Source organism: Pseudozyma hubeiensis (genome assembly GCF_000403515.1).
Source record: "Pseudozyma hubeiensis SY62 DNA, scaffold: PHS33, whole genome shotgun sequence".
Taxonomy (NCBI): domain Eukaryota; kingdom Fungi; phylum Basidiomycota; class Ustilaginomycetes; order Ustilaginales; family Ustilaginaceae; genus Pseudozyma; species Pseudozyma hubeiensis.
Window position 1 is genome coordinate 33,921 of NW_012133815.1, and position 24,531 is coordinate 58,451.

Below are 24,531 nucleotides of genomic sequence, written 5' to 3' on the forward strand. Positions count from 1 at the left end.
GCCGCAAGCAGAACGATGGCAAGAAAAGAGGCCGTGCTGACGAGCGCGTTGGTGGTCAAGACTTGCATGTTGCATGGTCATGCGATTGGAGAATGAGCAGGATTGTGGCTAATGTGCTCGCTCGAGTCGATAAGGTGGTGGTAGGCAAGAACGAGGAGCGAATGCGTAAATGCGCTTCTACTCACACAAAATCGGAAACAAGATATCGACGTATCCGCGGAATATCTGAGGTTCGCCTTCCTTTCTACGTCGATCTGATCTGCACTGGCGCAACGATGCTCCCATCTCGCAGCGATCGCTTTCCGGTTACCAATGTGGCGCTGTTCATCACCGCAACGACTCCTTTCTCAGACAAGGTGATAGCACGCATTTGCCAACGAGCTGAGGATGCATCCGAAGCTTCTCCAGACGACGATCCCATTCGTCTCACCGTCATCCCTGGCAACTTTGCGAGATGGACACCGCTTCAATTGGCTCGGGACTACGTGATGCTCAACTTGACTCCAGACGACTCGCCTTTTGCTTGTCTTTCTTTCGTCATGTTGGATGAAAAGTCGCACGACGATAACCTGGTTCGCATTGTTGCCATCCGCACAGAATGCTTTCAAGAACAGCAAAAGATGCCCCTGGAGATCGAGGCGACCATGAGGGTAGAGCCCGAGTCGGCTGTGGACCTACCTGTCCTCTTCCACGATGGCATCCAAGGCATCTATTCGTACCCCAACGACCCTTATGTTGACGATGCCGAACAAGCGGAGTAAAATGTATAATCAGATCCACCAATGCAACTTGCATGCACAAACGCGAGCGCGTCAAGCGACTTGATCCCGTTCGCTCACAGTCTCTTCCCCGCCCGTGATGAGCACAGGTACTTGTTCCCTCGAGACACCTGTAACGAGGATGGCGATGGATTCGTAGCTCACATCGCCTCTTTGGAGGCGCCCGAGTATCTGAGTCAATGACTGCGACGCGTCGTCGTTGGGTGGAAAGCGGTTCTTTACTGCGGTCCCGCCGGAAAGATCCTCAATGGTCAGTCTGACTTTCTTGTCCCAAGTCGACATTGTTGCAAAGTTGTGCTCTCGAGGCAGGCGAGCTAGAAAGGTACGGCGAGGTTGGAGATTGGGGTTGTTGATGACAATGATGAGCGAGTCGCGGCGGCTTCAGTGAATCTGAGCTCGTCATGCTGCCCCAAGGGTCCAGCGTCGTGGAAACACACTGTGCGACTCAGCCTCACACAATCCTGTGAGCCCTTTGCCGCGGAAACAGAGTGTGCGCATGAATTAAATAGCGATTTAGCGAACCGCTGGTTGACCATTTCGAGTCGACTTACCCAGGTTATTCCGACTCAGCGTTCGCGCACGGTTGAAGGCTGATGTCGTTGACGATTGACGTGAGGCTGAGTTACAGACTGAGCTTTAGGAATCACTTGTGAAGATTCAAGACACGTATCGATGAGCCGCATCTCCTTCAACTCGCACCTCGTTGACCATTCTTGTCATTGTTGGTACCCGAGCCGAGCACCGCTCGAAATGTCCTTACGTCTCCTTGGCGAATCGCCTCCACCTGGAGCAGGTACCGAACAAGACACAAGCCAGGAGACCGACATGACTACCGAGCAACCACGCCATTGCGACTGGGACGTTTTGGTCTTCTTCCTCACCAGCAAGCTTTCCCAGGAGGAGAGGCAAGAAATCGTTGGGTTGATTGAGGGGGAGGAATTCAAAGACCGACTTGTGACAGTAGATTGGCCATACGAGCGGTCTGGGACGCAGGAGGATATAGACCGACTCGCACGACAAGCAGATGTCGAAGGCAAACCTTTTGGAGCCATGACGGTGGTGTTCATCGATGACGAGTCTCCTCGCGACAAAAAGGTCATCATGACCGACTCTGAAGACGGCGGAATTCGATGTCAAAAGCGTCTGTTGGCTTCGTATGCTGCTAGCACGGCTATTGCCTGCAATCTTTGCTGCATGGCTCTGGAAGATGCTACGGATGACTACTAGCCGACAATCTCCCGATGTCACGCACAAGCTTGCATTTCATTGCTATGACAAGATCAGGCCGCGTTTCGCTCTGCTTCATTATCGTAGAGATCGCAAGGATACGAAGTGATGGCTTGGTTGCCGTAGTGGAAGGTGAGAGGCAGGTCGATGGCGAAGTTGGCTTCCATTCGGCTTGTGGCCTCGATCTCGAGTGAAGCCCCTTTGAAAGAGTCGGGATGCACTCCAACAATCACCAATTTTCTGTCCTTATGGGATGTATCGTCGAGGACAACAAAAGATACATATGCAAATGTCGTTGGCTCTTCAAAGAGTCGAGGATAGACATAGTCACGGGCGAGCTTGAAGGGAGACCAACCTTGAAAGTCGCCCTGAATCACTTCGAGATGCAGATCCTCCCCACTTTCGGCGGATCGCTCGGCCATTTCACACTGACTTTTCACCCAGTCCTCTGAAAAAGGTTTGGACGAAGTGATGAAGAGAGCGACCTTGGTTGGGTCGATAAAAGGGCGAGTCGTAGCTTTCGTCATGATGTAGGCAAAGGTGATGGGCGATGCGATGTTGATGGGTGGTGGAAAGGTAACCTTGATGCGCGGGTGATCCATTCGCCCAACAATCGTGCACGCAATTTGCTACGTGACCAACCAAAAGAATCCCACGCCCTGTTGCTCGGTTCCACGCATCCGAAGCGCATGTGCACTGAATGTTCCATGCATCGAAGCGTCCGCCAAGTGTGTTTCTGTGGCTCGATTGAGCAGCTCGTCCAATCTGGGCACTTGAGGAGTGCGGAATCGATTATCTGCGAAAACTGACGCGGTCGTTCGACTTGAATTCTGGGTCCACAAGCTTTTCTGGGATGGCTTGCTTGGGGGAAGTTTGCCTCGCATTGACCATGCCGTGAATTGAGCCAACATTGTAGCATTGGTCCTTGATGCCTGTCGCAATCATTCGAGGTGGAAGCATGGACTCTCCAGGGATGCTTCTTCGAGTGATGCTGCCTTCGCTCTTATCCATCGCTAGCAGCAAGAACATATCTGAAAGTAGAGTCTTCATCGCGATCATCAAATATGTCACGTAGATCCCCGAGGATGTCCCATATGCGTCTGAGGCCGAGCGAAGCTGGCCTCTCTGTCTCGATATGGACGACATCATTGTTGTTTCCGATGATAGGCGTCTGCGATGCTCCGCTGCCTATGAAAGGATACCCGTGGCCGAAGGATGTTCGACTTCAACAACGATGCTCGGAATGACGCAAACGTGCTTTCACAACTCGAATGGTCGAGGAGAAACAGAATATGCCGCGAAAAGAATATCTCGTCAGGTGCAATCGTGGTTGAACGTTGAGTGGGCTTGTCGCAGAGCGTCGAAAGTGAACAATGAAAGAAAGGGTCCAAGTGAGAAATGCACAACGGCTCAATTGAAGTCTCCTCGAGAGACGCTCAAATTCTGGAGCGGCAGCGTGATTCCGCAGCTCCGGCATCTCCTTGCCGCCCAAATCTCTTTGAACCGTTCATCGTCCCACAAGGCTTGCCAAAGAGGGAAACGATCGATCTCATCCGCCTGGGGGTCGCTCAACCATCATCGACACGGCATACTCAAGAGGATCTTACTTCGACCGCATGACGCCAGAAGCTACTCGTCCCTGGTCCGATCCCACCAAGGTGGCGCTCTTTGTCACTTCGTCAACGCCTTTTTCAGACGAATGGATCAAGGAACAATGCAGCATAGCGGAGCGATCAGCTGAATGCTGCGACGGTCTTGAAGAGCGAATCCGACTCGAACGGATCCCAGGCGATTTCGAGGGCTGGACTCCGTTCGAGCTGGCTCGGGATCATGTGTTCCCCCATTTCTTCGAAGAAACTTCGGACTTTGCGTATGTGTCGTTCGTTGTTCTGGACGACAAAGCACACGACGATCGGCTGATGATGATTGTCGGCGTCCATCCAGACTCTTACAAAGGAGCGCAACTCGAAATTGAAGGTACGCTCCGGCTGGAAGCTCACTTTGCCGTCGATCTACCCATCATCTTTCACGAGGGGATTCAAGGCATATTAGCGTATATGTAATGGCGAAGACTGCGACGACGAAGCAGACTGATCGTCCTTCTCCGATGTCTGTCTGCCCCTGGTCGCCACGAGCCTATATGTATGCTGTGTAGCGTTGTTTCCCTCTTTGGAATGTGCGTGCTTCCTTCGCTCCGAGTATGCGCAGTGACACAGTCCGAATGGCGCTCGTCGGCGTCGTTCGGTCGCCTCAACGTACAATCACAATCTAGCTCAAATTTACCAACTCGAAGATTGCAATCATGAGCTAGACTTGCCACGTTTTTGTTACCTCATCAAGTTCGATAGCAAACAAACCGACGGACCGGGTGGACCGCATGATGAAAGTCATTTGGAAGCTTCTTCTGAGTGGGACGTTAGAGTTGCTTCCACTTAACTAGCATCCGAGTCCAGACCTCATTATTACAGCGCTCTGAGATAATGTCAGCTCGTGAGAGGAACTCGAGTCGCATCGAATGGCGATCTCGAAGCGGGACCCCCAAGCCACGGCGCTCGATCCTAGAGCACCAAAAGGATCATGTCCAAGCTCGTTTCTGTCGTGGTTTTTCCAACTGAACTGTCGACTTCTGCAGCGTACCCGTCCCAGCCTACCTTGTCATTCGCAAAGTAGAAGCAAGTCCACGGCTGTGATTCCTCAAAAGTCTTGGCGGTCGTCGGAAGGCAAACCTTGACTGCGCACCGGTGTTCCTGGTGTCAAGGAACGCACCAACTCCTTCCAACGGAAAAGCCCAGCAGAGAGAGATAGGGCTGTTTCGTGTAGAGAACTGTGGCTACAGCGAGCATTTATAGTTCCGGAAGGTTTAGATGTGAGCACCTCGTCGCCCATCCTCTTTCGTTCAATTTGCATCGACAGAGCTGACCAATGAAGATGAGCGTCTCGAACATCCAAGACGGCGGTCACCACGACTTTGCCAACTTATTCGACATGATTTCCTCCCCATTGTTCGACGGGCCCTGCTTCTCCAGCACCAACACAGAAGCCTTGCCATCCACCAGTCCGCTCGCTACATCCGCTCAAGTCACGCTGTCCACACCTCTCGGGGTAGCATCTTGCAACACTGTAGCCTCGACCCCTCTCGAACGTTCATCATCAGTGTCGAGCAAGCGAAAGCATTCTGAAGTGGAACGAGATCGACGGAGAAGCATTTCCGATGGTTTTGCGGTGAGTGTCCCTCTACTTCAATCGAGCAGACTCCCGTCGCTGACTGACCTGCTTTGTGGCCCGCAAAACCCAAAGTCGTTGCAAAATGTGCTGCACAACGACGACGACTGTCAAGCGAAGCCCATCTCCAAGTCGGTGTTGCTAAAACAGGCGTGCGACGAAATCAGGGAGCTGCGAAGAAAGCTCGACGCCAGCACCGCTATCATTTCAAGGCTCAGGCTCGAGGATGTTTTGCCGATCTCCAGGAGTAGGTTGTCGCCGCGTGGATCGGAAGGGAAAACATCTCCAAAGAGCGAAGCTAGCATTCCGAGAACCAGAACTTTACACGATGATCGCGCGGACAAGCGATCTAAAGACGGCGACGATTGCAGCAGCGTAGCCCCAAGCGATGGTGGATCCGATTCGAGCAAGAGCGATAGCGATTTCGCCGATTATCAATCGAAAAGTCCCAGGGTCAGGGCTAGACCAAAAAATCGAGAAGAAGCAAGGCCGCATAGGAAAGGTCGCAGGCCTCTAGCATGCTCTGACTCAAGCACATCGAGCATCTGTCCATCGCCTTCGCGCAACGCCGCAGAGCTTCAACAGGCGATCCTATCGCTGCTTCTTGAGCTTCCTCATCGGATGGAGGAGCGCGAAGGCGATGAGCAAGCGACTGTCCAAGTGAGAAACAAGAAACGTCGTCGCTAGATTCGGTGGCGATATCGTTGTCGTTGCGGTAAGAAGGAGGGGTTACCACTATTCCGTTTTCCCGATGTCGAGCGTGATGAATGACAAGGACCTGATGATCCTGACGCTTCGAATCATTTGGTGTCGACTGAGGACTCGTCGTTCCGATTGCCGTTCTCCTGCAAACATCGACGACGGCTAATCTCAACCGGCCGCCCCGCCTTTCCCGAAAAGCAGTCAGATACCACGTAGAAAACTCGAGCCTGGGCAATAAGCGCCACCGAGCGGTCGACAGTTGCAACGACGTCTACCATTCGCTCTCCCTCTTTGCCAGTTGCTTCCAGTCCTACCTCCAGAACACCGCTCGGGTGCTCGATCGAAATACGATGGTGTAGCGCCGACTGAGCAGCTGTCGATATGCGATCGGCGAAAACGTCTGAAACCACTGTTCCCGAGATGAAGGCAGCTCTGGCTGTGCATATCGCACCTGTGACGGCGTGTGCCGTGTGGCAGGTTTTGGGAGTAAAGTCTGTTCCATCAGAGGCCCAGTTAAGTTAGTGTCTTGAACGCTGCGGAACAAATGTCTTTCTGGTAGTCGTACTCACATCGCGCCGTGAATGTACTGCCATTCTCACCTGGACCGTTAAGGGAGACCTTTGGAATAACGCTGCCACTCACATCCCCCAACCCCATCCGTCTCCCCGCCTCGATCCTCACCCTCTCCAATCTCGTCAACAGCTCAACATCAGCGTTCAGCTCTTGAGGCGACTCTTGACCGGTAATACCGACATCGACCTGACGAACAAACACTACAGGTACGGCAGCATCGACAACAGAGACTCGAAGTCGATCGATGCAGTCGACTGCGTTCGATGTCGGCAGGAGTTTACCCGTGCACGAACCTGTTGTGTCCTCGAATCGCAGCATGATTCGTGTCGACGGTCGATTGTACGATTTCTCCCCGAGATCGTGATAGTGCACTCGACCGTGTCGCACAGGAATGCTGAGCTGACATAATTGACCAGAGTTGAGGTTCAAAACTCGCACTACGCATGTCTCGTCCCGCAAATCCGGCTGAACCAGCCCTCTTTCCACCGCAAACGCACCGACACCAGCCATGACGTTGCCGCAATTCGGCGCCGTATCCACAACACGCTCGGTGACGCCAACCTGACAGAACAGGTAGTCGACATCGTGATGGTCGCTCTTGGAACTGGCAGATACGAGCGCCACTTTGGAAGTCAGCGAGTTTCCCCCACCCACACCGTCGATTTGCAACGGATGTCCGGATCCCATGATGGATTGCAGCGCAGCATCACGATGTGCAGGATCGGATGGTAGATCGTTGGCGAGGAGGTAGATTCCGCGGCTGGTTCCGGCTCGATAGATGGTGGTGTCGATGGAGTTTTGCATTTTGGAAGCGATGGAGGCTGAGGTGAATGGGGACAAGGGAGGCTGGGAGGTGACTGGCATTATATCTACTGACACAAGCATGCTCATGACAGTCTGTCAATGCTCAGTTCCGTCACGTCGCCTGCTGAAGCATCATCGGCTCATTGGGAAGCACGCTCTGCTACACTAATGTCGGTTGACAGGCACGCTGAGCACTACCATCAGCGCGCCCATCGTCCCGTGTGATGCACGCGGTAGTCACGCCAAGTCACGCCGTCTCGAGCACGAATACGTTCAGTCTCGTGGCAAGCACAGCCCAAACCAACGCGGGCAAACATGAAAAGGTTCCAGTCAACCGCTTCTCGACCGCCGAAAGACTATTCGGTTGTGACTCCCCAACTCTGGAACTCAGCGAGCTAATCGACGTTCGTAGAGCTTGACTTGAGCTAATCAACCTTGGCAAACCGTCCATCCTAAGAAACGTCGATGCTCTTCACCACCACCATTGCAGCTCACGATGACAGCCTCACCAGCAACGAAGCCCGCATCGACTCCAGACTCGATCGCCGCCGTCCCTTCGAGGGACAGAAACCGCGGGTCTAGTCCACCAGAGATGAACGACCCGCCTTCCGAAGACGAAGCAGAACCGTACTGCGCCTTCACCTCGCGCTACAGACACTTCGTCGTGGCAACCGTTTCCATGGTGGGATTCTTCTCACCGTTGACGATCAACATCTACATCCCCGCGCTGCCTCAGATCGCCAGTGCGCTACATGTTTCCGAAGGTGAGTCACGACAGAACGCATAATTGATATAGAACGGGTTGTTCTCACTCCATATTGTCGTTTGAACAGCGGCGGCCAACCTCACGGTGACCGTGTTTATGGTGGCACAGGGTGTATCGCCAGTTGTATGGGCTCCGCTCTCGGATGTGAGTCCTGATCCCGGTCAAACCTCCTCGTACCTCTATGCTGACCTTGCCTCCAAACCAGGTGCATGGCCGTAGACCGATCTACATTTCGACCTTTTTAATCTTTGTCCTGGCCAACATCGGACTGTCCTTCACAACCTCGTACCCGGTGCTGCTCGTCCTGCGAGTCTTCCAAGCAGTCGGTGCATGCAGCGCCATCGCAATTGGAGCGGGCACGATTGCCGACGTGACCGAACCCAACGAGCGAGGCAGCTACATGGGCTACTACGCGCTGGCACAGTACACTGGACTGGCGATTGGACCGGTGATCGGCGGTGCTCTGTCTCGACGCTGGGACTACCATGCTACGTTTTTCTTCCTAACCGCTCTGTCCGGACCATTTTTGATATTCATGGTCCTGTGCTTGGTCGAGACGCTTCGTTCGATCGTCGGCAACGGTAGCGCCTTGGTCCGGGGCATCTATCGACCGCTGTTACAGCCAAGACCAGTCTCCTCCGTAGCAAACTCACCTCGACCTCCGATGAAGCATCCACTCTCCACTCCGCAACAATTCGGTTTCCTCCAACCATTTCTAGTCTTCACCCGACCAGAGACGTCCCTAGCCATCATCGCGTACTCGATCGTATACGCCAGCTACTACCTCTCGTCTGCATCTCTGCCGTATCTGTTCAAGAAGGTGTATGGGCTGGACGAGCTGTGGATCGGGGTGAGTTTTGTTCCGAGCGGTGTTGGGTGTGTGGTGGGGACAGTGCTGGCGGGAAAGATCCTGGATTGGGACTATCGACGAGCTGTAGCGAAAGGTGCAACGCCGGTGAGGATGACGCGGGTGAGGCTGCAGTCGGCGTGGATCTACCTGCCGTGCTATTCGGTGTCGCTGCTGGCGTACGGTTGGAGTGTGGGAGAGAAGCTTCACATAGCGCTCCCTGTCGTATTCCAGTTTGCAGGTGAGTTGACGGAAAGCATGCTGGCTTGCCTCGATCGAGCATCGTGCTGACCTGCCTTCTTTGTGCTGGAAAAGTGGGCTTCTTCTCGATCATGTACTTTACCAACATCAACACGCTCATCGTGGACCTGTACCCGGGCAAAGCAGCCAGCGCCACAGCCGCGGTCAACCTCGGACGATGCGTGCTGGGCGCGGGGGCGGTGGCTGTTGTCCAGCCAATGATCGCGGCTGTGGGAGCTGGCTGGACATTTACTGTGGGTGCGGTTCTCACGCTTTTCATCGGACTGGTTTGTCAGGCCCTGATCTACTTGTATGGCGAGATATGGGCGGCTGCTGGCGAGCGCACTCAATGACGGTCCCATTTGCTCCACGATTACTCCGCCGTGATCAGCTGCTGTATGGACCCTTGTCCATTGCCACGTGGGACTTATCCGCGTCGAATTTACGCAACGCTTTGTGAGACAGACGAGCGATAGAGCGAGCGTAGGATGGTTTGTGCAGATGATGAGGTCAAGGTCGGGAGGATCATCTCGAGCTTGTCCTTAAACGACCAGCGTGACTTGAACGTGATCATCACTCGCAGATCACGCCTTCCTCACGCAGATCACTCGACAACGCAGCATCGCACAACGGAACATACGCATAAAAGAGCGCATCCCACCATGTCACGTCTCGCCCGTTGCACGTCATTGTTGGCGAGGAGTCGACCGAGGCTCACAATCAATCAGCTCAACATGGCCCCTTCGCTTGGCCATAGCTCAGCGCTCAACGCTGGCAGTGCTTCCGGCGCTGCACCCGGCAAGCTGCGCTACTCGACCTCCTTAAACCTCAAGCTGACTGGTCTGGCCGACCTCTCGGACACATCAGGCACATTCAGCGACATCTTTGGCACCCCCGAAATGCGCACCATCTGGTCCGATCAGAACCGTGTCTCGTGCTACCTCCAAATCGAAGCCGCCCTGGCCCAGGTCCAAGCCGAGCTTGACATCATCCCACACCGCGCCGCCGCCGAGATCGTCTCGCACTGCCGGGTAGAAGAGATCGATTTTGCGCTGTACAAGCAAAAGACCGAACTCATCGGCTACCCCATCCTCGGCATCGTCCAGCAGCTCGTCGCCAACTGCAAAGATGGGCTCGGCGAGTACTGCCACTGGGGAGCGACTACGCAGGATATCACCGACACGGCTACTGTCATGCAGATCCGACAGTCGATGACGATCGTCAAGCAAAAGCTGCATAGCATCATCAGCAGTCTGGAGCGACTCGCAGAGGAACATCGTGATTTACCCATGGCGGGGAGGTCCAACCTCAAGCAAGCTGTACCCATCACATTTGGGTTCAAGATGGCGCGATTCTTGGCTACGTTTCGCCGACATCAGGATCGACTCGCTGAGCTGGAGCAGCGAGTCTATACGTTGGAGTTCGGTGGAGCTGCCGGCAACCTTTCTTCGTTGGGCGACAAGGGGATTGCTACCCACGATGCGCTCGCCACCGCGCTCGATCTGCGACCAGCCGAGATCGCCTGGCATACAGAGCACGATCGGTTCGCCGAAGTCGGCACCTTCCTCGGCCTTTTGACGGGAACCCTAGCCAAACTCGCCACCGACATCAAACTCATGTCTCAGACGGAAATCGCCGAAGTCTCTGAACCGTACCTCGCCAACCGCGGATCTTCCTCCACCATGCCACAGAAGAACAACCCGATCTCGTGCGTCTACATCCACGCGTGCGCCGCCAACGTCCGCGCCTCCACCTCCGCCATGCTCGACGCCATGCAGTCCGACCACGAACGCGGCACGGGTCCCTGGGAGATCATCTGGGTCCAACTCCCACTCATGATGAACTGGTCTTCCGCAGCGCTCGCCAACGCCGATTTCATTCTCAAGGATTTGCAGGTGTTTGGCGACGCAATGCAGAGGAACCTCGAGATTTCCAAAGGATTGGTGGTCAGCGAAGCGGTGATGATGGGGTTGGGGGACAAGATGGGTCGTCAGTACGCGCACGATGTGGTGTACGAGTGCTGCAGAAAGGCGTTTGTCGAGGACAGACCGTTGGTGGATGCGTTGATGGAGAATGAAGAGATCGCGAGCAAAGCGAGCAGGGAGGAGCTGGAGGAGCTCTGCGATCCAAAGAACTACTTGGGTCAGAGTGGACAGTGGATCGATCGTGTCCTGTCCAAGTCATTGTCACACGAACCTTAAGGTCAATGTCTCTCATGCTAGTTGGGAGGTCACAATGTTTGCATTTCGTCGTTCTGAGGTGCGGGAAACGGCGGCCTTGGAGAGCTTGATGCTCAAAACTTGCATGCGGCGCTCATTCAAACATGATCATACGACGAGAGCTGAGCAGCATGTATGTCCGTCAGCTTCGTCTGGCTACTCTTCGTCGTGCTTGTCCGGAACCACTCACCTCGATCAGATTCTCGTCAGGATCCCTCGCGTACACGCTCGTGATCGGACCCACCGCGCCCGTCCGCTTGATTGGGCCCTCGACGATGGCAATCCCTTGTTTCTTCAAATGTCTCTGTGTGGTGGGCAAGGATATTAGCACGTGCTTGCGACACTTGTCTTCTGATGTCCGTCCCGCGTGCATACTCACCATCGCTTCATCAATACCTCCATCGATGACAAAGCACAAGTCGTGAACTCCAGGTTGCGCATGCCTCGCATCTGCAGAACGCAATCCTTCTTCAGTTTCCATTTCCCTCAACACTCCTTTCACCCCTTCAACGTTCACTTACTTGGAAGACTGTTTCACAAAGCAACATCCCAAGTCAGTGCCACGTACCTTTTTCACTCTGCGAACTAGAGAAACACTCACAACTCCTTTCCCCTCTGATGAAGGTTGATCTTCTGATCCCCAAACGAAAGCGCTTTGCGGTCTTGCGAAAACTGCACGGATCGCATACCGAGTCGCGTGTAGAACGAGATGGTCTGATCGATGCTGTGACACGTCATGACGAGGTGGTCCAGCGACTTGATTGTCAGATGGCGGCGTTGGGCGAAAGAGATGGGAGAGAAGCTGGGCGCGACCGGTTGTGCTGAAGAGACGAGGGCATTGCCAACCCTGGCTGGGAAGATGGAACGAAACATGATGAACGGTAGTTGGTGAGACGATCGAGGTCGTGAGGTGTGTGTGGAAGGGACGAGCTTTCGACATCCTCAATGCGACCATCTGCTGGTCAAAATAGGTTTGGGTATCGACCTTCGAGCAGACGCATGTCGACCGTCGAGTCTCATTTACCACAGCTAAAGGATGCAAGTCTAGGTTACCCGCTCGCGCAGATCACGCTGCGATCACGCGCTAAAGATGATTCGGGTCGATGTACCAGGAAGACCCAAGAGATGTCTCTGACACTGATACCCCAAATGCAGCGACAGCTGGGCTCATGCTATAAGAAGCAGGAACCGAAATTGTAACGGAGGTCCTTTTCGAGTATGAAACACTTTCGTGAATGAGCGCTCCCGCAACCAGCTTCGAAGTGACCAGACATGCTTGCCACTATCCTCGAAGTACCCATTCCGAACGCGCTCATCGCTCTATCAGTGATCGCCATCTCCGCCCTGTTCGTCAGGAGCATACTACCCGGAGACCGCAGCATCGACCTGCCCGGACCTCGAGGCTGGCCCATCTTTGGATCCTGGTTCGACCTCGGCGACAACTGGGCCGAGCATTTTCGACAGGCAGCCAAAACATACGGTGATGTGCGGCAATCCTTTGAAACCATCTATACTTTTCTGATCCGCGCTGACACTGTGTGCTTTGATTTCCGGTGAGGGGGTGCATAGGTGTTCAAGGTTCACATTGGCAATCGAACCGTAGTCGTCGTCAACTCGCCACGCGCAGCCCACACGCTGTTCAACGAGCAAGGCTCGTCCCTCATCTCGCGCCCGTACTTCCACACGTTCCACAGCGTCCTCTCGAAATCATCCGCCTTCACCATCGGCACCTCACCCTGGAACGAAAGCACAGCCAACAAACGCAAAGCCGCCGCTACGGCTCTCAACCGTCCAGCTGTACAGTCCTACCTGCCCATCATACGGCAGGAGTCGTTGGATGCCATCCGACGGATCCTCAAAGATGGCGAGGGTGGGAGGAAGGGCATCGTTCCGTATGCATACTTTCAACGTCTTGCGCTGAACACCAATTTTCAGGTCAATTATGGGTTTAGGATGGAGGAGAGGGACGATGGGTTGTTCGAGGAGATCGCAGAGGTGATTGCCAAAGTAGCGTCGTAAGCATCATTAAGCAAAGCTGTCCCAACCACTCCAGGTGCTGACCATCGTTTCTTTGGGCGCAAAGCGTTCGAGCAGTGACCGGCTCGTTGCAGGACTACGTACCCATCATGCGATACTTTCCGGCAAAGTCCCAGGCTGCAGCTTCGTACGGTCTTCGTCGCAAAAAGTTCATGGACAAGCTGTACGACGAGCTGGAACAGCGCATAGCCCAGGGAAAGGACGAGATCTGCATCAGTAAGTTTGAACGAAGATCGAGCAGAGGTCTCGATGGAGGAAGCTGACGTCTTCCAACTTGTCAATTGCCAGCTGGAAACATCCTCAAAGACCCCGAATCGCGCAGGAAGCTCTCTCGCATGGAGATCGACTCGATCTGCCTCTCGATGGTCTCGGCTGGTCTCGACACATTCGCAAACAGTGAGTCATTTTCTCCCTGCATCCTCTCCGATCTCCCACTGACCTTTCTGTTCACTCACAGCGATGATCTGGACCATTGGGTACCTCGCCAAGCACCCGTCCATCCAACACAAAGCCCACTCGGAGCTCGTCACCCACAACCCCTCCCACCAACTACCGGACGTTTCCTCCCCCCCGCAATTCCCCTACATCCACGCCATAGCCAAAGAAGCATCTCGCCTCTTCACAGTATTCCGCATCTCTCTACCGCGAACCAACGTTCGTTCGGTCGTCTACGGCAACACGACCATCCCCAGCGGAACCACGTTCCTGCTCAACTCGTGGGCGTGCAACCTCGACGCTTCGCGCTTCCCTTCACCGATGGAATTCCGACCGGAACGGTTCCTCCAGTCGCACGGCGTCGAGACCTACTCGTTCGGGGTAGGTCGTAGATCGTGCCCAGGTGCGTTCTTGGCGCTGCAGGAGATCTACACGACACTGGTGTTCTTGATCCACTTTTTCGAGATCGAGCCGGAGGGCGAGTTCGAGATTGATCCACTGACGGCGGTGGAGGACGGGAGGGGGTTTAGTGTCAGACCGAGGCCGTTTAGGGTTAGGTGCGTGGTGAGGGAGGGCGTGGATCTGTCGCCTCTGGGAGACGCGGAGTGAATGTGGATGATTTCAAGCACAGGACGCTCCGCATGTCGATAGTTGATCGTGGGGGCCAACACCATCCACCATTTAACACCGTCGTCAGTTTGGACATGGCAGGGACGATGAATACAACGGTCTCGTCGCGTCAGATATCACAGTTCTGAGAGCACCAGCTTCGCCCACCTCGTTGAGCAGATCGTATAGCAGCTTGTGAGTCCTCGCCTGACCCGCGATAAGCGCTTCTTTTCGTGGCATGTCGGGTCAGAGCGACGGCTAACGCTTGACGAAGCTCATCCACCTCGGGCGCAACTTTCGCACATCAAGGCGTGGACCGCGATCTCACCTAGCTTGTCGAAGAGCAATGGTGTTCCCTCTTTGACAGGTGTACTTGTATACAGCCTACAAACCGCCAGCGATGGATTCGATCAATCAGCTGTTCTCCCCCCACATAATTCTGGGCTCAGTGATCGCTGCGGCCAAGTAGAATCGATCTTTTAAAAGCCTTGATTCTCAATCGACTTTTATTCTTTTTCCCATGCCGAATGGTGGTCCGCTTGCTCGTTGGCAAGAAGCCCCTGATCCTTTGTTGGTGGTCCTGCGCTCAACGCCGCTGTGAACGCCTCTCTGGAAGAGTGAAGATGGCGAACTGCAATGCTCGTGTTGCGTCCCTGCGTCCATTCGCAGAGCTGATTGCGAATCGTCGGTTCCTCAACCATCTGGTGCATGAGTTGCACAGCACGGCAGTGGTACTCGATTTCACCGGAAACGATACACAGGCAACTGTATCGAGAGCGCTTGTGGCCCGACGCACAGTTATCCCACAAACTGACTTTCGTCTTGCATTTCAAACGGTGTTTCAAATTTCGATGCTCATGGGCTGCTGCGGTCCACAAAGCGATATCAACGGCGGTAATCGTATCCATGCTGAGGCGGAGGAGGCGGAGGCGGCTGGTAGTTCTGATAGCCTCCATAGCCAGATCCTCCGGCGGGAGGTGGCGGTGGAGGTGGGTGAGAGTACCTTCCGTCTCGGTAGTCGCGCTCGCGTCCCTCTCGATACGGCGAATCACGTCGATCCGGATAGGCGGGTGGGTACGGCTCGCGTCCGCCTCCATAGTGATGCGAAGCAGGCGGTGGCGGCGGCAGAGGCGCACCGCCATGGTATCCGTGTCCATGGCCGTAGCCGTGGCTTGCCGATGACGCTGGATAGTAAGGAGGTGGATACGGCGGGTTGGCTCCACCACCCGGCGAAGCACCGTAACCATTTCCGTAGCCTCCGCGCCCGCCTCCACCGCTCAAAGACGGCTCCATCGACGTGCGTGGCTTCTTTGGGATTGGTGCGTCCTGCAGCGGGTTGGCCTTCCGCTTGAATTCGCTCGAAGGCGTGCTCGCTGCCGCGCTAGGTGTGTGGCTGGCCCCATTCTCGCCCCCTCCTTCGGCCGCGACAGACTCCGACTTGACGCGTCCAGCCGATCCCGATGGTGTTGCTGCTGATGCGGCTGCTGGTGCTGTTGCTGGCGGCGATCCCGACTCGCCGTTGTTGGCCGCTGCAGCAATCGTTGGCGTTGATGCTGCTGGTGTCGAGCTTGCGGGTCCGTTCATCACCAGCTTGTTAAAGATGGCTCGCAACTTCGAGGGCTTGACCTTCTTGGGCCAGAAGAACGCACTGAACGCCCACAGGTGGTGGAACCATCGATCCTTTTCCTTCGACGTCAAGCTGGCAAACTTGGTGTCCAGCAGATGGTCGATGTGTCCACCGATGGCGGAAAGGCACTCTTTCAGCACCGACACCTTCTGGTCGCGCTCCAGGTGGTCCGTTCCGTCCCTCAGTCGCTTGAGCTGTTTCTTGCATGGTCGCATCAGCTCCTTGCATTCGGCCTCGTCCATGCTCGCGTACTCGCTATCGTCCGAAGAGTCGGATGAGTACGCCGGTGCAGGGCGTCGCTTATCTGCAGCCCCGCCGCTGCCACCTTTGCCAGACTTGCCAGCCGGTGCAGGCGAGTTCGTCGATGGCGAGGGGCTCTTTCGTGCCTTTTTGCCGCTGCTCTTGGGTGCGCCTCCCTCGGACAGGCTCTTCTGATACGCCTTGGCGTTGTCGTCGTACTCGCGCAGCACCTTGAGCAGATAATCGCCGCGGCGGACCAGGTGGATGGCGTTCGGGATCGGGCGTGGCTTGCCCTGAGGAGGTCCCGAGGTGCCGCTTCGAGGAGCGTCCTTCTCGGCTGCGTGTGGTTCCTGATTCGCCTTCTTGCCTTCTTCCAGGAAAAATTTGCCCGCCATGGCAAAGTCGGGATCGGCTTCGATCTGCTCCCAGGCACCGAAGCCGTACTTCCAGATACCCACCAGCAGCATCGCATCGTCCTTGGCATCCCAACCGCCGGCCCAGTTGAGCGTAGCTTTCAGGTGCTCCGACGGCACGCGCCAGTCGAGCGGCTCTTCCACGTTATCCAGCGTCTCGGAGAGCAGACGCAGCTCGTAGTGTCGGATCAGCACCGTCTCGGCATTGATGCCCGTGATGCCGCGGCACGACACCAGCACCGCCTTTTGACGCAGCGCAGACGAGATCTCTTCGCCGCGCTCCTGCTTGCCCTTCATGAACGCTTGGTGCTCGGCGACCGCATCCTCGCACGTCTTGACTAGCTCGTCTGAGATCTGGTAGAGCACGGATCGATTCTTGTCCTGCAGCTTGCCCTCCTTGATGATCGGGTCCGTTCTGTACCGAATGTCACCCCATCGTTGGATGCCGCGGATCAGCACACGCAGGTCGCGCTCCTTCATCTCGACGGAGCGCTGAGCAGCCGTCTTGCGCGAGCGTCGGGCGGCGTCCTTGGCGGAAGCCCCAGGAGACGTGGCCCGATCGTCTCCCTCGCCGTTGTCGTAAGCGCCAGGCGCGACTTGGGCTGCAGCACGTCGACGCGAAGAGCTAGCAGCTGCAGCGGCTTCCTCGACAGCCTTCTTGCGCTCTTCCTCCTCGGCTTTCTGACGCTCCTCTAGCGGGATAATGTCGTCCCAGCTGAGGTCAGCCTTGAAGTCTTGGACCTGAGCAAATGACTTGAGGAACTCCTGACCACCGGCCGAGCTGCCGGTAGGGTCCACCTCGGTCTCATGCGCCTCGGCATGCGACAGGATGTCGTCCAGGTCCATCTCGTCGAGCTTCTTTTGCTGGCCATCCTCGTTCTCGCTCTTGAACATGTTTTGCGCACCGAATTTGAGGATGGCACCAAGCTCCTCCTTGCTGAACTGCTGCTGGTTTTTGGCGGCCGCTTTGGGCGCAAAATTGGTACCGGAGGTGTCCATCTGGTGGATGATGGCGTACTCGAGCACCATCTTGCGCTTGGCACGTTCCAGCACGTCTTCTTCCACCGTGTCCTTGGTGAGCAGGCGGAACACGCTGACGTGGAACTTGGAGTTGAGGCGATGGGCTCGAGCCATGGCCTGCAGATCGTTCTGCGGATTCCAGTCGCTGTCGAAGATGATGACCGTGTCGGCGGTCTCCAAGTTGATGCCGAGACCACCGGCACGCGTGGAGAGGAGGAAGGCAAAGTCGGGCGAGCCCTCTGCGTTGAAGTGCTCGATGGCCTTCTTTCGCACCTCGGACGATACGGTGCCGTCGAGCCTCTGGTGGATGTATCCGCGGAGCGACATGTAGTCGGAGAGGATGTCGAGCATGCGCACCATCTGACTGAAGATAAGCACGCGGTGACCGTCGGCTTTGAGTCGGGCGAGGAGCTTATCGAGCAGCACCATCTTGCCGCTGTGCATCACGAGGCCTTTGAGCGTGTCCTCGCGGTTGTCCGAGATGGTCTCGGTGCCGTCGAAGAGGTACGGATGATTGGAGGCCTTTTTGAGCTCGATGGCGACATTGAGCAGCGAGAACTGGGCGGTGGTTGCGCCGCTGAGGAGCGAGTAGTTGCGGGTGAGGATGGCCTTGTACATGCGCTGTTGCATGGCCGACATCTCGACGCGGAGGATCTTCTCCGACTTGGTGGGGAGCTCCTTGACGACGTCCTTCTTGAGACGCCTAAGCATGACGTTGTCGAGCTTCTCGTGAAGCTCCTTGATGACAGTCTGATCGACATCGTTGATGTCAAAGTCGACGTCGAGATCGAACTGGTCGGGTCGAAGGAAGTGGAGGAGCGCGATGAGCTCCTTGACGTTGTTTTGCAAAGGTGTGCCTGTGATGAGCAACTTGCCTGCGGCGTGGAAGCTGTTGAGCGCCTCGTAGAGCTGCGCGTCGGAGTTCTTGAGTCGATGCGCCTCGTCGACAGCCAAGAACTGCCACTTGATATGACTAAGCTCGGCGCGATCCTTGAGGATGAATTCGTAGGTCGTGACAAGGACGTTGAACTTCATCTTTTTGGGCGGTCCGAACTCGTACTCGCGGATCATGTCTCGGCTGGCGCTGTTGCCCATGTAAGCAATGACGTTGAGGTCGGGAGCCCAGTGCTCGAACTGGTTCATCCAGGCGGGCAGTGTGGAAAGTGGCACGACGACGAGGAAGGGACCGTACTGATAGCACGAGTGGAATAGGTACGAGAGGAACGAGACGGTCTGCACCGTCTTGCCGAGACCCATCTCGTCGGCGAGGATGCCATTCTCGTTCTTGCTCCAGAGGTAGGCGAGCCAGTTGAGACCGGTCATCTGAAAGTCTTTGAGCGTGCCTGCGCTGATGTAGGCGGGCTGCTCGGTCATGCGTGTGTACTTGGGACGGCCCTGCGAAAAGTTCTGCGAGCGCCATGGGACCGTCACCGAGGCGGAACGTTCGACGTAGGCGTTGATGGCATCCTGTGCGATCTCCTTGATCTCCTCCTCAGCTTCCCACGTGCAATCGCCGTAGGGCAGGCCCTTCCACTTGACGAGGTAGGCGAGATGCGGATACGGAACGTCCTTGTTGGCGTCGTTGTCGCGCTGGGCGATGATACGCTCGACGGTCTTGAAGCTCTCGATGAGCTCGGCTTGCCTCTCCTTTTCGATCTGAAGCGCTTCAATGTCTTCGCGGGAAGCGTGGGGATCGGAGAGGAGCGCCTTTTCGCGCATGAAGACGGCCTTGATGTAGTTGTCGACGCGCTTGAAGCCGCGATAGCGTCGGAGAAAGTCGTAGGTTTCGTGGGTATCGTGGAGGTGTGAGTAGCCTTTCCACTTGACGATGAAGCGCATGTTTTGGGTGGGGACGTCTTCCTTGTCGTCCAGACGGTCCTCGTGTCGCTCGTGACCGACGATGCTTTCGATGACGTCCTCTTCTTCGACGTCGCCGGCATCGAGTGCATGCCTTTGCGCCTGCATGTCGGCTTCATCTTCGAAGGGATCATCGTCACCGAGGTCGGCATAGTCGTCGGTGTAGTTGGGAATGCGTCTGCCGTTCCTGCTCGAGATACGAGAAGCTTCGAGGTCAGCGGAAGAGAGACGGGGGGCTGCTGGCAGTCGCTTGTGCTTGCGCTTCTTCTTGGACTTGGCAGGGCCAAACTCGTCGTCTTGAGCATCGTCGCTGTCGTCGTCGCTGTCATCGGCACCATCATCGGCGCCGTCGTCGTCGCTGGCCTGGACAGAGCTGCGAACGGAAGCACGGCCGCCTTTGACGAGGTGTCGACGCCGAGACGAGACGGAGGCGTCTGCATCGTCCGAGTCGGCGTCTTGGTCGTTGAGATCGGTGTAGGACTTTCTGCTGGCGCGACCGGAACGTCTTAGCCCGTAGAGGTCCGGATCGTTCTCAGCTTCGAGGAGATGCTTGCGGTCTGGCTTGACGGACGAACGGGAGGGGCTGCTGTTCCTGGACGAAGCTGGAGAGCCGGCCTTGACGCGGTCGAGCTGGTGGTGGTAGGGCTTGGAGTGGTCTGCGTCGTCGTCGACGTCCGTGTCGTCGCGATCGTCGGAAAGCTCCTTCTTTGCGGAGCGAGACTCTGCCTTTTGGGATACGTCTGACAAGGGGGAAGAGTCCCGTCGTGGGCGGCTCAGTTTGGGCTGCTCCTCGGAGACGTCTGGCTTGATGGGTCCTGAGGACGAGTCTGCGCTGGAGTCCATCTTGAGTGCAGATGCGTCGGTAGGCGGCGGTGATGAAAGCGCGTCAGCTTCGCGCTTGACAGCGTCTGCTGATGCTGTAAGCGAGCCAGATTGGGAAGCAAGAGCTATCGGAGTCAGCGCTGATTGAACGACCGAGTGGATAGCCGCGCCTTCAGAGCTAGGCACGATGGTTTGCATGACTGATACTTACCCGACATGATGAGCTGCTAATGCTCAACGTATGGAAGGGAGCGAGGAAAACGAGTATGCGAATGCTGAGGCAGCGAAGGGCCGACGTGGGTTTGAGCAAGGTGCAATATGCTGCTTGTGTGATTGTAGTGCGTGCGTACTGTGGGATTCGGAGATGCAGATGGGCTGACCGAGCTAGAGGAGCATTGTGTTCGAGATGATGTTGCTCGTTGTTGGCAAGTGATGATGAGCGAGAGCGGTGCGGAACAAAGCCGAAAGGTCAAGTTGACTCAGCCTCGATGAGCAAAGGAGCGGGTGTGCCGATGTTGTCGAGTGGTGCTGTGCGCAGCGAGACGAGACGAGGCGAGGCGAGGCGAGGCGCGTGATGCTAGAGGAGTGTTGAATGTCGGGGACGAGCCGAGGTTGTTAGAAGCAAAAGGGCGAAAGAGGCAGAGACCGACGACGGAGTGACCGAGTGACTTGCGTGCAATGAAAGTGACGTGCAGGCTGATTCGAGGTATGCACTGTCGAACAAGGTTGAGGAGAAGGCCCTCTGGTGGTGGTGACGTGAAAATGCAAGTTTGACGGCTCTTGATCAACGATGGAAGAGAGGAGGTGGTGACGGCGAGAAGAGAAGCGTGTGATCCTGCTTGCATGCTCGCCTGCTGTCGATGGAAAGGTGGGCGACGGCGAGAGCGGGCGTGTCGTCGTCGGCGTGCTGTTCGTCCAAGCAAAGCGTGTTGAATTTTCTCGCGCCTGCGTCTGTCTCTGCAACGCACACGCACAAAGGCGGTAGGGTTCCGGTCGCGATCAGACATCTCGACGCTGACCGGTGCCGGACGACGACGGCACACTTTTCGTTTTTTCTTTTTCTCTAATATTCGTTTCAATTTCCACATTGCTTCACCACAAAGCGCTCTCGTGTCGTGATTTTTGGTTTTTGACTCTATTGAGCCGCTTCGCTTGGGTTTCGGCTTGGCTTGGGTGGACTACTTCGGTTAGCCGTCGCTGTAGCCAGAAGGCAAAGTGCTTCGTGCGTGACGTTCTTCTTCACGAAGGAATTAACCGACACCACGCCTTAAACTTGTAACAGAGCGTGTTGTGCCTATGTGTGTGAGATTCTGACGCCCCAACCTGTGCTAAAATCCAAAATCTCGCGCAAAAGGTCGAACCGACGACGATCGCTCTCTTTCTCTCTCTCGCGCTCTTGTGGGCGGTTCGGATGTCTTCCAAGTCTACCGTGGATCAAGCGACAGATCGGCCGCAACGCAGAGCAAAAGACGAGCCAATCGAGGCCAACTTGCTCTACTCTATGATCGCAGGCTCGTCTTTCGTGATTGTGGTGGGTGATCTCGGCAGCCAGCCCGTGCACGACCGTGCTCCTCTTTGTTTTTCACATCGTCGCTATGGCCACGGCGCCGAGGCGTTGTCGCTTCCTGAGGTTGGTGGTGCTCCTTTCGGCAATCAAGCCGAAGTCGACCTGAGCGTCGTCGCAACTGTCGACCTCGGACAGAGAGCGTGACGAGCTCAAGAGGAGTGGGATGTGAGAAGCAGACTTTCTCTCATGCAATGAATCGGCGTAAGTGAAGCTGCAGTCCAACCCAACTCGACGTCCGTCTTTTGTCTCTCAGTAGCGATCGTCGCCGCCAACCATGTGTGAGAGCTATACGACGAAGTCCAGAAGAAAAAAATGATTTCTGCCGGGTTCGAACCGGCGACCTCCTCCGTAAGCCCTAACGATCTGATGGATCAGAATTGTTAAGGAGACGCGCTAACCAACTGCGCCAAGAAACCTGTACGTACTTGGTCTACAATTTATTGTGTATATATACATTATTTCTTGCCCCTCTATCTCAGAAAGCTGGATCCGAAGATTTGAGACGCGTGACGTCGGAGGGTCCGCTTCGCGTAAATTGCATATTTGTCTCTGCTCGCTCAGCATTTCGCTGTGTCGTGCAGCACGCACAAATTCGGCACTTCGGTCAATTTGCCGCAAAGCTGAGCAATCAAGAAGAGCAACACGCCCGGCAAGGTATTCGGCACTTTCTGGAGGTGGCGGACTTGCCGTCACACAATTGTCATGATCATCACCAACAACACACCACTGCCACCAGCATCCGAAGCTTTCGGCAGGATCCCGACGATCGATACCGACTTGGCGGCTGAACCCCCGCAGCAACTCAAGGTGCGCACACCCGCGACTGCAATAGCGCTGGTTTGGCCTTTCGTTCTCCCCATCGAGCGGATCACGGTCGAGCCCTGCCCTTCCGCCCTTGTCATTGCCGTCCTCGTCGTCATCGGAGACAATTTAATTCCGTGATGCAGTCGTCGGTGGCTACCCTCATGGACGATGTCACCGACCCCTCCGACTGGAAAGACGGCTTTGCCCTTCTTAGAAACCTCGATGCGTCGTTACGATGCGATCTTTGCTTTGTGAGTGACCATGCCTCGCCATTTCTTCTGCCTTTGATTTCAACCATCGTGCTGACATGCTTCTCGCGTACACTTGTCAACAGGACATCTACACCTCGCCCGTATCGATCAAGAGCTGCCACCACACGTTTTGCTCCACCTGCATCCGCACACACATCAACCAGTCCGGCAACAGCGGCAGCTTCTGTCCCAAGTGCAGGCAGACCAAGGCGTACGATTCCGAATTGATACCGCAGCCCGTCCTAGAGGTCACTGCGCTCGAGTGGAAGAGATCACGTTCTTTCCTGGCTCGGCTACAGTCGGAGCAAAAGGCTCGTCAGATCTCGTCGCCTCCACCAATAGCGTCTTCGTCCAAACGTGCGCAGCTGGATCACGTTGTCGTCGACGATGGTGCCTCCTCGCCGAGCGCTGCAAGTCCACCACGCAGGTCCAAGCGCATCAAGACCGATGTTTCCACGTCGGCAGTTGAACAAAACACAGGCTCGCGCTCTTCCCCCCTCACCATCCCGGACGACGATGACGACTTCATCCACGCCACCGACGACGACAAGGACGACAACGAGCGCGATGACGACTACGTCGATGCAGCAGCAAGTGCCCGCGCCTCGCCCTCCAAACGACGCAGTCACAGCGCCAGGGAAGATCCACCGCCAAAGTCCTCGGATCGAGAACTCAAAGCGGACGATCTGGTCCAGTGTCCCATCTGCAGCCACAAGTTCACCGTCTCGGCCTTGAACCGTCATCTCGACTCTGCAAGCTGCTACCCCGGTTTTCCAGAACCATCACCGGAAGAGCGTGGTCTAGCATCGAAACCCGCCAAACCCGCCTCGTCCTGGTTCACCAAACCCAGCATCACCTCTTCGTCCTCCCTCTCCACCACCATCGCCGGCTCGGATACCGCGAACGAGAAACGACTCCATCGACCGCAGTACAACCTCAAGTCCGACCGCGATCTGCGCAAGCTGCTCGACGATGCAGGTCTCCCCACCTCGGGCGATCGAGAAAAGCTGGTGGAACGTCATCGTCAATGGATCAACCTCTGGAACGCCAATCTGGATTCGACGAAAGCGAGGCGCAGCGCGGGGCAGTTGAGAAGGGAGCTCGCCGCGTGGGAACGCACAAAATCGTCAGCGAAGGATCACTCGGCCGTAGTGGATAGGCAGAAGGGCAGCTGGGTCAAGTCGAACAAGTCGCACTTCGACGAGTTGATCGCAAAGGCCAGAGCGGGCGTGGAGAAGGATAGGCGGTTGAGAGAGGCACCAGACGATGGAGCGGAGAGGAATGCGGTTGATGAGAGTGAGGATCAAAGGCCGAATGTGATCATCGACAGTCCGGCGGTGAAGGATGTAGCAGAGGAACCTGCGGTAGAACCGCAAGTGCTCGAGTCCGAATCGTAGATGTGCAGCGACGGGAAGTGATCCACCTTTCGACTCTTTCATCAGCATGCATCCGGTGCTCATCGGCAACACA

At 55.9% G+C, this 24,531-nt stretch overlaps 15 protein-coding genes and 1 non-coding gene across 16 annotated transcripts; 10 read left to right on the forward strand and 6 right to left on the reverse strand.

Annotated features, from left to right (window-relative positions):
* Positions 1-161: 161 nt before the first annotated feature.
* On the forward strand, positions 162-761 carry PHSY_003262 (hypothetical protein; the record flags this gene model as incomplete). Its single annotated transcript, XM_012333883.1, has 1 exon — positions 162-761. One exon carries the CDS (start codon positions 162-164, stop codon positions 759-761), a length of 600 nt encoding a protein of 199 aa, XP_012189273.1.
* Positions 762-1,529: 768 nt separating this feature from the next.
* PHSY_003263 (hypothetical protein) lies at positions 1,530-2,006 on the forward strand (the record flags this gene model as incomplete). Its single annotated transcript, XM_012333884.1, has 1 exon — positions 1,530-2,006. The coding sequence occupies one exon, from the start codon at positions 1,530-1,532 to the stop codon at positions 2,004-2,006; it is 477 nt and encodes a 158-aa protein (XP_012189274.1).
* A 53-nt stretch (positions 2,007-2,059) lies between these two features.
* Positions 2,060-2,608, reverse strand: PHSY_003264 (hypothetical protein; the record flags this gene model as incomplete). The annotated part of the gene is made up of 1 exon (XM_012333885.1): positions 2,060-2,608. The coding sequence occupies one exon, from the start codon at positions 2,606-2,608 to the stop codon at positions 2,060-2,062; it is 549 nt and encodes a 182-aa protein (XP_012189275.1).
* A 190-nt stretch (positions 2,609-2,798) lies between these two features.
* On the reverse strand, positions 2,799-3,155 carry PHSY_003265 (hypothetical protein; the record flags this gene model as incomplete). The annotated part of the gene is made up of 1 exon (XM_012333886.1): positions 2,799-3,155. One exon carries the CDS (start codon positions 3,153-3,155, stop codon positions 2,799-2,801), a length of 357 nt encoding a protein of 118 aa, XP_012189276.1.
* Positions 3,156-3,622: 467 nt separating this feature from the next.
* Positions 3,623-4,696, forward strand: PHSY_003266 (hypothetical protein; the record flags this gene model as incomplete). Its single annotated transcript, XM_012333887.1, has 2 exons — positions 3,623-3,983; positions 4,653-4,696. The coding sequence occupies 2 exons, from the start codon at positions 3,623-3,625 to the stop codon at positions 4,694-4,696; spliced, it is 405 nt and encodes a 134-aa protein (XP_012189277.1).
* Positions 4,697-4,928: 232 nt separating this feature from the next.
* On the forward strand, positions 4,929-5,915 carry PHSY_003267 (hypothetical protein; the record flags this gene model as incomplete). Its single annotated transcript, XM_012333888.1, has 1 exon — positions 4,929-5,915. The coding sequence occupies one exon, from the start codon at positions 4,929-4,931 to the stop codon at positions 5,913-5,915; it is 987 nt and encodes a 328-aa protein (XP_012189278.1).
* Positions 5,916-6,028: 113 nt separating this feature from the next.
* On the reverse strand, positions 6,029-7,307 carry PHSY_003268 (methylitaconate delta2-delta3-isomerase; the record flags this gene model as incomplete). Its single annotated transcript, XM_012333889.1, has 2 exons — positions 6,029-6,423; positions 6,530-7,307. 2 exons carry the CDS (start codon positions 7,305-7,307, stop codon positions 6,029-6,031), a joined length of 1,173 nt encoding a protein of 390 aa, XP_012189279.1.
* Positions 7,308-7,531: 224 nt separating this feature from the next.
* On the forward strand, positions 7,532-8,094 carry PHSY_003269 (multidrug transporter; the record flags this gene model as incomplete). The annotated part of the gene is made up of 2 exons (XM_012333890.1): positions 7,532-7,711; positions 7,798-8,094. 2 exons carry the CDS (start codon positions 7,532-7,534, stop codon positions 8,092-8,094), a joined length of 477 nt encoding a protein of 158 aa, XP_012189280.1.
* Positions 8,095-8,254: 160 nt separating this feature from the next.
* On the forward strand, positions 8,255-9,513 carry PHSY_003270 (major facilitator super; the record flags this gene model as incomplete). Its single annotated transcript, XM_012333891.1, has 2 exons — positions 8,255-9,161; positions 9,236-9,513. 2 exons carry the CDS (start codon positions 8,255-8,257, stop codon positions 9,511-9,513), a joined length of 1,185 nt encoding a protein of 394 aa, XP_012189281.1.
* A 309-nt stretch (positions 9,514-9,822) lies between these two features.
* On the forward strand, positions 9,823-11,361 carry PHSY_003271 (hypothetical protein; the record flags this gene model as incomplete). Its single annotated transcript, XM_012333892.1, has 1 exon — positions 9,823-11,361. The coding sequence occupies one exon, from the start codon at positions 9,823-9,825 to the stop codon at positions 11,359-11,361; it is 1,539 nt and encodes a 512-aa protein (XP_012189282.1).
* Positions 11,362-11,521: 160 nt separating this feature from the next.
* Positions 11,522-11,860, reverse strand: PHSY_003272 (hypothetical protein; the record flags this gene model as incomplete). The annotated part of the gene is made up of 1 exon (XM_012333893.1): positions 11,522-11,860. One exon carries the CDS (start codon positions 11,858-11,860, stop codon positions 11,522-11,524), a length of 339 nt encoding a protein of 112 aa, XP_012189283.1.
* A 791-nt stretch (positions 11,861-12,651) lies between these two features.
* PHSY_003273 (cytochrome P450) lies at positions 12,652-14,460 on the forward strand (the record flags this gene model as incomplete). The annotated part of the gene is made up of 4 exons (XM_012333894.1): positions 12,652-12,932; positions 13,074-13,394; positions 13,463-13,632; positions 13,874-14,460. 4 exons carry the CDS (start codon positions 12,652-12,654, stop codon positions 14,458-14,460), a joined length of 1,359 nt encoding a protein of 452 aa, XP_012189284.1.
* An 885-nt stretch (positions 14,461-15,345) lies between these two features.
* PHSY_003274 (chromatin remodelling complex ATPase chain) lies at positions 15,346-20,637 on the reverse strand (the record flags this gene model as incomplete). The annotated part of the gene is made up of 1 exon (XM_012333895.1): positions 15,346-20,637. One exon carries the CDS (start codon positions 20,635-20,637, stop codon positions 15,346-15,348), a length of 5,292 nt encoding a protein of 1,763 aa, XP_012189285.1.
* Positions 20,638-21,850: 1,213 nt separating this feature from the next.
* On the forward strand, positions 21,851-22,794 carry PHSY_003275 (hypothetical protein; the record flags this gene model as incomplete). Its single annotated transcript, XM_012333896.1, has 2 exons — positions 21,851-22,069; positions 22,486-22,794. The coding sequence occupies 2 exons, from the start codon at positions 21,851-21,853 to the stop codon at positions 22,792-22,794; spliced, it is 528 nt and encodes a 175-aa protein (XP_012189286.1).
* Positions 22,320-22,422, reverse strand: PHSY_007610. Its single transcript has one exon. It is a non-coding gene; the product is annotated as a tRNA-Val (tRNA).
* Positions 22,795-22,947: 153 nt separating the features above from the next.
* Positions 22,948-24,458, forward strand: PHSY_003276 (hypothetical protein; the record flags this gene model as incomplete). Its single annotated transcript, XM_012333897.1, has 2 exons — positions 22,948-23,061; positions 23,145-24,458. 2 exons carry the CDS (start codon positions 22,948-22,950, stop codon positions 24,456-24,458), a joined length of 1,428 nt encoding a protein of 475 aa, XP_012189287.1.
* Positions 24,459-24,531: the final 73 nt, after the last annotated feature.